We start from the raw sequence: 11210 nt of genomic DNA on the forward strand, positions 1-11210 counted from the left end.
CGTCCTAGAACTCGAATGCATAATAAGATATTCAGCTTTCACTGCGAGTCTAATTGGATGATTAAGTCTTTGCTCCAGAGCTCGCATGCGAACAAGAAGTGAGTGTTAATCGATACTACAGAGTGTCAATCAACACTATAGAGTGTCGATCGATACTTCCTTAGGCAAGCATTAACGTCATAATCGATAAGTTCACTAGATGTTTAGACCAGCTCTCGCATGCGCGTATCAACCTAGCTCATCATAATTATTATTAGGTAATAAACCTACTTTCATAATTGTCTATATCCTAAATTTAGGGTTCTAGTTAGCTACTTTACAACACAAGCAATAAGATCAATTTTGTTGAAGGATCCTAATAATTCACCCTAGCAATTCTATGTTATCAATAATTCATCGAAACCATAGTAAACCCCAAATAACAAAGAGAACTACTCATGCATGATCATGCAAAAGAAATCAATAATCTGGATATATATAATGAATAAATAGAATAAGGTAGAAAAACTGGAGTACCAATACAAGATCTCTGAAGGAGTTCTTGATCTTCTCTTCAAAAAATTACTAATAAAAGCCTAAGTAAATATGGTGTAAGGTGTTTTGTGATGGGCTCCTCTCCCTTGCCTAAAACAATGATAAATATTATAAATACTAGGTATAAAGTCGACCAAAGGTAATATGGTAATATGTGGATCTTCTAGGCTTGAGTCGGTCTTGAAACATGTGGACCCTTCTACGTGCATCAGTGTCGAGCACACTAACGGTGCAGTGTCGGTCGACGTATTTTCTAAATTTTGGCACTGGCTTCAATTTCTTGAAACAGTTACGAATTTTCTCATCTGTAAGCTTCAAAATGCTTCATAATCCCCAAATTTCTACAAAACATATCTGTTGGACCCAATTTTAGTCAATACGTTAATGGGCCACAATCAAGTAAATGGGCCGCAAAGAGTTAAAGCCCATAGTGAACACTCGAGCTACAGACAGAGACTTCGAAGATCTAGAGATCAAGGAAAAGTTACGGAGATCGCGGAACGGTTGCGAGCATCACGGGAGCAGCCCGTTATAAAAAGAGATCGACGAATAAGGAAAATACACGTTGAAAACCCTAGAGAGAGCAACACCCATACTTCGACCTTGTTTACATCCATCTTTAGATCTTTTCTCTTAATGATCTCGTTGTAAAGTTCGATCTTGTTTTACTCATCATATTCAATCTTATTCATCAATAAAACTCCATTTTTGTCTACTGGAAACTGATTACATCATTGTGTTCTAAAGATATCGTTGCCTACATCATTTATCTTCCTTTGATTAAACTCCCAATCACTAACAAATTCTTAGTGTAGATTTTATGATCTACATTTTGGCGCCGACTGTGGGGAAGATAAACGAAAAACAACTTTGCTAAGAAACCGATCTAAGTTTCCTAAGCGCGACTATGGATCCCAATCAAACTATCAGAACCACACCATCAGGAATCGACAACGTCGATCCTGCCAGATCCAACTCGAGAACTGAAACCTTACACGTTGGACCAACGGGCAACGACGGGACAACCGGAACGACCCATACACAACAAATCCCTCCAATCGGAACCTCGAACCAGGAGCGATCATCAGTCCACGATCGATCTTCACCACCAGATCGCACTTCGGTTCCGGAAAGGACCTCAATCCCCGATCGAACCGGAGCTCGAGTCTGGAATCACCCCGGAGAAAGACAGGCCACTGACGACCTAATCCGACCTCAATCGTCTAGGCTGATATCTCCGACCCGCCAGCATAGACTCGGGAAGAAGTGACCGAGCTTCGAAGAATGGTCTCTTCAGTAATCGACGAAGCTTGCAACCAAAAGGCCACCTATCGTGCCATTGCTAACCGACTGGATCAAGCTGAAAGGGAATTTGTGGAGCACCGAGCTAACGCCCGAGAGAGAAACCAACCGCCGCGTGACCCATTAAGAGAAACATTAAATCCTCAAAACGCCGGAGCCTTCGGTACTCCAGAAATCCCGAGAGCTCGATCCGGACGCTACACGAGAGAGAACTCGCAATGACCTCCGCAGCAGATCATGCCGCAGCGAAGCCTGAGTTACAGCGGGTTGGACGAAATAGACACCAGACTACAAGCCCAAAGAAGTACTCCGATCCAATCGCAAAACATATATATGGAAAGAACCGGGGAGCCTAGAAACTGAATGCCACCGCTGGGAAATTTAACCTCCGATAATCGAACTCCTTCTGCGGCGAGAACCGCCCAGCAAACGGGTTTCAATGATCCAATAGGGCAAGCTCGTGGTTACGACCCCCGCAGACCTATCGATGCGGATCCTCAAAAAGAAGATCTGGGGATCCCGGCCGAAATCGGAACGTTCTAGAATTATATCAAAAGAAACAATGTCGAGCTCAAAGGAATACACGCCATTGTGCATATGGCGACGAGCTCCGCTCTAGACATAGATATGGTCATTGAGGAAACAAGGAGAACTCCATTCACAGTGTTCAGACTATTACTGTAATGTCGATGCATACTCTTCCTTTGGTCTGTCCCTTGATTCTGTTAGGTGTATGGTTTTCTGACCCCCACGAGATCATGTCGACTCTTTTCTTCGATGCTGGGGGTGGAGAGCTAGGCGATTCTGGCACGGTTTCCCTGCTTCTTTTATTCGAAGAACCTTTATTTTTTTGATTAGATTTTGGAGTCGATGTCTCTTCCTCTTCTTCTTCGGTATCCTCGCTGGTCTTTTTATTTTCGTTTTGATTGCGAAGTGCCGCTCGGCATTCCTCGGTCGAATGACCTTTTCGGTCATGGAAGGAGCAGTGTTTGTTGGGGTCGTACGTCGATGATTTGTTTTGCGGCGGATTGTTTATCGCATAGGAGTGTTGTCTTTTAGTTGTTGGTTCTTTAGGAGTATTATTTTTTTTGGCGACGTTATTTTTGTTTGTGCTGTACTGTTCTTTTAAAGCTGCGACCTCCTCTTCATGGGTTGTGAAGTATGAGGCTGGGTGTAGGGCATCGTCCACCGAGATTGGTGCCTGCACCGCCATTTCTTTCCTGAATTTGAATGAGAACCAGACGCCGTTCTTTAACCCGCCAGGGCCACGACTTTGTTTGGGTGTGAGATTTTGGCTTTGATTTTCCTGAACTTGTTTATGTACTCCTTTAATGGTTCGAAAGGCGCTTGTTTGAGATTCCAGAGGTCTGCCTTGGTAACTCTCGTTTCTATGAAAACCGAGTATTGTTTGAGGAAACTAGACACCAACTGGGTGAAGTTGTCGATTGAGTTTTCTTCGAGGTCCGCGAACTATTCAAAGGTGGCCCTGGTGAGATTTTCGGCAAAAAAGCGTCAGTAGCGTTAGTACTGTTTTCCTTTTTCTCAATTATGCTAAGCAAGTTAAACATAGTTAGCAACATGCAAACCAAATATGACTTCCTTTGATCATATATTTTAAGACTATGCAAATATTATGCCACAGATATTTCTATGATCATGTGTCAAACAAATAAAAGCAATGAAATATTAAGTCCACACTGCCAAAGAACAGTCACTTCATCAGTCATGCGAAGTTACGTGTACTGAATTAAGTCATTAATCTGTTTCAGTTTTAGCATTCTAAAAGTTTATGGAGGCTAAGCAAAGATTTATAGCTTTGATTTATTGATTCAACCAGTTCTGTACACCCATTTTTGGACAACGGATATTTGCATTTCCAACGATCTAATATTTAAAAGCGTTCACCTCCCACCGGAGAGTAAAGAATCAGCAATGGAAGATCCACTAGTAAATCTTTTACAGACAGAGGAAGCATACAACATCCTTAGTTCACTAAATCCGTCTTGGACCCCAAACATCATCCCACTCCTGGACAAATCCAATGGAGACAAATCTGATAGCTTTGCATCTCCTCTTAGATAATGTAGCACTTGTCTCATACTGGGTCTAGCCCGTGGGTCAGAGTGAGAGCACAACAGACCAATCTTTAAAATCATTTCGACCTCTCTTTCGTTATACTGGGAACCGATATTCGGATCTACAGCATCCAAGATGTTACCGCTGTTCCATAACCTGAAAACCCAATCCACGAGCAAGAAAACTTCATCACTCTCATGTTGGATCTCAATAGGACGTCTACCACACACGACTTCTAGTAAGAACGCCCCAAACGCAAAAACATCAGTAGCGGTAGTGGCACGTCCAGTTCGGGTGTGTTCAGGGGCCAAGTATCCCAATGTCCCTACGACGTTGGTTGTTTGAGGATCAGCCCCGTGATCGTAAGACCGAGCCAAACCAAAATCGCCAAGTCTCCCGTTTAGTTCTCCATCTAACAAGACATTGCTGGCTTTGACGTCTCTATGTATCACCACTTGTTCCCAATCCTCATGGAGGTAGAATAATCCAGAGGCAACATCTAAAATGACTTTACTCCTCTGTTTCCAATCAAGTGTTACCTCCGGAGTGTTGTACAAGTACTTGTCTAGGCTTCCATTAGGCATGTACTCATACACCAGAAGAAGTTCGCCTCTCCGGCGGCAATAACCCAAGAGAGGAACTAAATTCGGGTGTCTCATCCGACCAATACTCACAATCTCCGACACGAATTCTTTAAGCCCTTGTCGAGAATCATGCGAAACTTTTTTCACAGCAATCTCCAAATTCGTCTCAAGCATCACACCTTTGTAAACTCTTCCAAACCCGCCAGATCCAAGAAGATCTTTCTCCTTGAAACCTTTGGTCGCATAGTACAAATCTTTGAACCTTAATCTGTTGTTCCCCAACTCTGTTTCCCAGTCGTCGAGCTCCTCTTGGAACATTCTTCTCCTCCTTGCGATAAACCAGACAAGGAAGATACACGAGAAAATCAAAATGATGGAAATGGACGGTATCCCGAACCTGCAAAAATACGAGATTCTCGTGGGATGGAGCAGAGGAAGCTTCGGGAGTTTTGATAAATCCAATGGTGGAGCCTCGCGGTTGACCCCGAAGCTCCACCCAAGAACGTAGTGTTCCGCGGGAACAGTACCAGTGGCGGAGGAGAAACCCACGAACATATCTTGGAGAATAACAAAAGAAAGATCTCTGACAACGGAAACAAGCGGTTTTTTAGGTTTCTCCTCGTTCAGTGGACCCATCATCACATTGATTTTATGTGTACGACCATTGTAATCGATCCAAACCTGCATCGGTTTACTACCAATCAAAGTAAGGTTATTGAACTGGCCTTTCTTGTCCCACCATCCAGCTGGTGAACTTTTCACCGACGTCAAACTATTGATATCAATTCCGACATGGTTATCGTTGATATCATTGAACTCTGTACTCCGTATAGTATCCAATTCGATAGCGAACACATGATTCGTTTTATTACCGTTGCTTGTGATGTTGAAGAGACCCATGTATTGGCTTGGCGTTGCGTAAGGGAGACGTGTGTTAGGAGCGATGACGAAAGCAATGCCATGGCCGCTTAATCCTGGGATACGAGGGTGAATTGCGAAGACGAAGGTTGTGGAGAAGGATGAAACGGTGCCGTTTGGCGAATTCTTTAACCGGATTGATTTGTTATAGAAGGCGTGACCTGTTTGCTGAACGGTCGTATTGGTTAGCCTCAACAGACCGTTGGGTGTGACAGCAGCGATCCCTTGAATGGATATGTAGCTCCGTTGAGGAAAGCCATCGTAAGTGAAGTTGAGTGTTTTAGACGAGGATTGAAAGAGGAGGCTGAAGAAGAAGATGGTGAGGAGCTTGAAGAACATGGCTTCTTCTTGACTCTACTTTGTATTTTATTGTTTGTTGTTTTTAGATATTTTTTTAGTTTGTTGAAATAGTAGAATGATGTATACAATTTATGGTGTGAAGAAGAGAGTGGAAAAGTCTTTGAAGGTTTATCATCTTTGTGGGGATGCTCGTGATTATGGAATTTAATCAAGGAGACTAGAACTATCTTTTGTTTTTATACTCCATTTTCTAAAGGCGTCTCCAATCTATAAATCTCCTCCATCCATCACGTTTTGTTGAGTCGACATCTGGTCAAAGTACTTAAGCAACGACCATAAGGAAATCCAAAAACGAAAAATAATAACAGAAAAAATCTAATTAAGCAAGATTAATTGGTTTGACCAATTCTCTTCTTATTTATTTTATATCTTTTATTTTCACAAAATAACATAGAACGTATTCTACTTCGAATACGTAAGGACCGTACCTTTTACATTTTTTTTGAATATACGTTAAATTTAGGGGAATTAGGTTATATAGCTACGAAATAAACCATAATTAAATATCTAACAAAAAAAAACACTTCCATTATTTCTGTATTATATACTATATTACCTTTACTCTTCCGGTTAATGAAAGAGAAACTACTTTTTCTTTTTCTTCTTCTTCGATTATCAACTACCACACTCTTCTTCCATCTCCATCACTTTCTTCCGTCATCACTAACTCTATAGTCACCATAAGCATCTCCAAATCTATAATATCTGCTACATAAATCATATAAGCTTCTGAATTTTACAGATCACGATATGGTTGAAGCGTTTTCATTTATCATATAAGTTTCAGGTTGTACTATATACTATTTAAACAATATATACTATGTTATTTCGTTTGTTACTATTATATTTCAATAATGTTTCATATTATATAATGCGTCCATATTTTGATATTTGGAGTAGGGTTTATATTTTTTTTTAGGATTTAGTGATTTGTGTTTTGAGTTTAGTTTATAGAAGATTTGAGTTGACTTTGGGATAATCATTTTCCCTGCAATCATATATATATGTCAAAATTTGAACATTAATAATAATATATATACTATGATATTTTGTTTGTTACTATTCTATTTTGATAATGCTTCACATTATATACCATGTGAAAATTTGATATTTGGTGTAGAGTTTATATTTCTTTTTAGGGTTTAGTGATTAGGGTCTTGGCTTTACTTTTTTTAGGGTTTAGTGACTAGTGTTTTAGATTTAGTTTATGGAAGGTTTGGGTTAACTTTAGGGTAATCATTACCTTCTTTACTATTTGGTTTGTTACTACTCTATTTTGATAATGATTCATATTATGTATTATGTGCAGATTTGATATTTGTGTTAAGGTTTATATTTCTTTTTGGGGTTTAATGATTAGTGTTTTTTGGGTTTATATTTCTTTTTAAAGTTTAGTGATTAATATTACTATTTCATTTGTTACTATGTACTATGCTATTTCTTTTGTTATTATTCTATTTTGACAATATTTCATATTATGCACTATATACAGATTTAAAATTTAGATTAAAGTTTATATTTCTTTTTAAGATTTAATGATTAGTGTTTTAGATTTAGTTTATGAAAGATTTGGGTAGATGTTTTGGTAAACATTACCTCCACTATTATTAAACTATTTATAATTTTATTAATATGAACTATACTATTTAAAATGTTTTATTCTATTTATTGTTTATCTTCTTCTGCTTGTTTTAGATTTGACGAGCTCTGTTTCATCCTTAATTACTTCTATTGTAGCCACCATGTTTGTAATCACCACCACCGCCAGCGGCGCGATAGCCACTACTGCCGCAATAATCATCAACGTCGTTTTATTCTAAGATAAATTGGGATGACTGGAGGAAGAAATAATTTTACTGGCAACCGGTTCAAAAAAAAGACAAAACGGGAAAAATATTACCTAAATGCTATGAGATCTAATAACGTCAAAATCAACGCAATATTCTTAATTTGTTACCGAAATATGGCTAGTGGACAAATAAGCCCTTAAATTTATTCAAAAAGAAAAATATATTGTTTTTGCATCTTGTGCTACATGTTTAGAAATAAAACAACTTCTGAGATCTTCTAAGACTTTGAGTTATCTGGTGGAGAAATAAAACAACTGATTGTTGAGTTTATACGAAATACAAAATACAAAATTTGCTTCATTAAAGATAAAAGCTTTAGTTGATTTTTGTTATACTGGTTGTTCTATTCCGTTCTAATTATCTGGATCACCTCAAGTTTGAGTAATAAAATAGTCGTTTATTTAGTCGATTGTTGCAAAAAAAGAGTTTTAGTTCCAATTTATTTATTTAAAATTAAACAAAAAAAACAAAGAAAAAGTCAGAATTTGATTTTATTCATCATTTAGTTAGGATTTGACAAGCTTGGATAGTGTTATTTTAGAAAGAAGAAAGATTCAGAGGTTCGTAAGATATTGTCGATTATAAGGGATGTTCTCGTTAAATCCTTCTGAAGTAAGATTTCCGAATAATTCTTGTTTTTGAGGAATTGTTTTGTTAGATTAAAGTTATATGAAGCTTATTCTCATGTATAGTTGTTTAAATTGTTGTTCTCACACTTCTATCTTTCACAGAGAGGAATGAGATTAGCTTCCTTTTATCTTTTTGCTTTGTGAAATCGGTTCGATCTATAGATCAAATTATCTTTTCCGTTTTTCGCGTTGGCGATATGTTTTCGCTCGGCGATTTTTGGTGTGCTTTTCAATCTGAATCGGTGTTGTTCTTCATTCTCTATGAAATCTCCGATTCAATTGAAGTTAATAATCTCCGATCTCGAAGTTTTCCTCTCTTTGCGTGATCTTCATCTTCAAACCGGAGGCTATAAAGTTTACAACTTGCTTGATTATGCTGGATTTTACTCGTTAAAGAGGATAAATCTTCACTTGCCGATGAATAAAATCGGGGAAAAGTGTAAGTTCCTATTTAGAGTGAATCGAGATGTTGGAGATTGAAGGGGGTTCTAGATCAGAAAAGAAGAATTGGGGTCTTCTTCGAAGACGTCTCAAAATATTTCTGCTCTCTCGTGCCTCCATCAGATCTTGGGTTCATCAGTCTTGCAAAGTTTGGAATCCTATGGCACTTCGGTGACATTAATAAACGAGTGAAGAAGGGATTCAAGTGCAAGGTCTATCTTGTGTTGGATTGGAAAGAGTCTCTGGAGATGATGTTCGGAGGAGGTGGCCGGAGTTCTCTCGGCGGCGGAGGTTCCACGAAGCGGTTCACTTTTTTCAGAAGATGCCATGTAGCTTTAGACTTTTCTAATCCTTACACGTATGTTTAAATCAGTCTATTGTATCTTACGTGTATGGACTGAATGATTTTGTACTTATCCCTTATACTAGCCCAATGGGCTTTAATGAAAATCAGTTGACAAAAAAAATAAAATAAGGCTCACGTGTACAAATTTTAGTGTTTGACCAATTCTGATCCCAAAAATAAGACTTAACTAACCAGTAGAACCTTGTAGTTACTGTATAAATCACACTTCATGTAGCTTATAATTTTTAAATTAATGGAATCTTTACATTCCTGATTTCATGGACAGCTGAAACCTTTGATATCCGACAATACAGAGTTGCTATTGAAGCAATTACTATATTTGTGAAATACGATTATAGTTTTAAATAAAATAGTCGGTTGTAACTTTATCACTTCGAATTTCAACAATAAAATAATCGTTTGTTGCAAAAAAAAAACTGTAATAGCTTTAGTTCCAATTTCGTCATTTAAAATTAAACAAAAAAACAAAGAAAAAGTCAAAAAAAAAAATTCCTTGAGAAAGATAAATTTTTTTTTTATTCATCATTTAGTTAGGAATTTGATAAGCTTGGATAATGTTATTTCAGAAAGAAGAAGGATTCAGAGGTTTGTAAGATATTGTCGATTTGAAATGGTGTTCTCGTTTAAATCCTTTTTAAGTAAGATTTCCGTATAATTCTTGTTTGTGAGGAATTTTTTGTAAGATTAGAGTTATAGGAAGCTTATTTTCATGTATCATCGTTTAAACTGAAGCGGCATATAAATAATTTTGATCTCAACATTTAGGGCTCCGTTTCGTGTACGAATTTTAGTGTTGGACCAGTTTGGATCCCAACAGTAAGGCTTAACTAACCAATATAACGTTGGAGTTACTAAATAAATCACCCTTCATGTGGCTTAAAATCTTTAAATTAATGGAATCTGAACACTCCTGACTCATATGGACAGCTTAACCTTTGATATCCGACAATACAGAGTTGCTATTGAAGCAATTACTATATTTGTGAATGTCTTTATTCTTAGGGACAATATAAATTTGGTGACATTGTAGCTGGAGCCACGCTTGAGAAAATATTCATATTGTTGTAATATCCAATATTTCAAAATAAAATAAACAAATAAAAAATATGAAATCTCTATTTACTACTCTTCAAATGTAAACTCGAAAGTCATAAATCTAATAAATAAACATAAATACAATAAAAGAGATAAATCCTGAAATATCGATAAAAGTAAAGAAACCGCAAGTCTGAAAAAGAAATAAAGAAAACGTCCAAAGCACCAATCCGATAGCAATCACTGCTGCTCGTCAGTCTCAGCTGAAATGGGAAAGAAGGAGGAGTGAGTAACAGAGGAGTTACTCCGTGAGGTATGAGATGCTAAACCACAAACCACTGACTCAGTAAATAGAACTCCCATTATGGAAGTTTAGCTCTATGATATCACTCAAATTACCCTAAAGAGTGTTACTCTCCTCAAAAGAGGTCGAGTTATAGTACTTAGGGATCAAATCCACAAGGAGCTAGGGAACCGATTAGATCTAATAGTTATATGATTAAGCTAGGCTAATAGGTTTTAAAGCAGTAAATAAAGTAAGTAATAAATAAAGCAATAAACAAGATGAACAAGGTAATTGTTCAGCTTGGCAAGGAGTAGTTCGATGGAAAGATGGTTGCTAGATCTAGGGTTTCTATTCAGGTGTTGAAGATTATAATTCCTATAGGTACCTATTTGTTGCATGCATGATATGTTAGAGCTCATTCGCTTAACTCAGTGATCAGCTGTCGCATGTATCACTGGTTAACAAGCTAGATATCGTGTCCCAACGGTTAGTATGTCGACAACGAGAGAGTGTCGATCGATGGTCTATTAAGACGTCGACCGATACACATTTGCCAACATCGATCGATAGTCAGTTGAGGACATCGATCGACGGGTTCTAACCAGGCCTATGCGCGAGTACGGAATGTCCTATTAAGATACTAAATTGGCGGTTAGCCCTCTCTAGCAGTCCTAATATGATAGATAGATGTCAGGATGGGATAACAAGGGTGCTTGAGTATGCAATCCTATGATCAAGTTCTAGTTAATTACTCTAAAACAAACAATGAATACAAATCTACCATGAATATCACAACAATGCAGATCTATAGTTTGGGGCTAATCCCAC

General features: G+C 37.7%; 1 protein-coding gene across 1 annotated transcript; it reads right to left on the reverse strand.

Moving 5' to 3' along the window:
• Positions 1–3628: 3628 nt before the first annotated feature.
• On the reverse strand, positions 3629–10585 carry LOC103848563 (L-type lectin-domain containing receptor kinase IV.1). Its single transcript, XM_009125447.3, has one exon. The coding sequence runs from the start codon at positions 5751–5753 to the stop codon at positions 3738–3740; it is 2016 nt and encodes a 671-aa protein (XP_009123695.1). The 5' UTR covers positions 5754–10585; the 3' UTR covers positions 3629–3737.
• Between the last annotated feature and the right edge of the window lie 625 nt (positions 10586–11210).

Source organism: Brassica rapa, chromosome A02 (assembly GCF_000309985.2).
Source record: "Brassica rapa cultivar Chiifu-401-42 chromosome A02, CAAS_Brap_v3.01, whole genome shotgun sequence".
Taxonomy (NCBI): Eukaryota; Viridiplantae; Streptophyta; class Magnoliopsida; order Brassicales; family Brassicaceae; genus Brassica; species Brassica rapa.

What these genes read in the sequence shown, in the direction of transcription:
- LOC103848563 (XM_009125447.3), bottom strand. Translation starts at nt 5,753, where the DNA reads ATGTTCTTCAAGCTCCTCACCATCTTCTTCTTCAGCCTCCTCTTTCAA.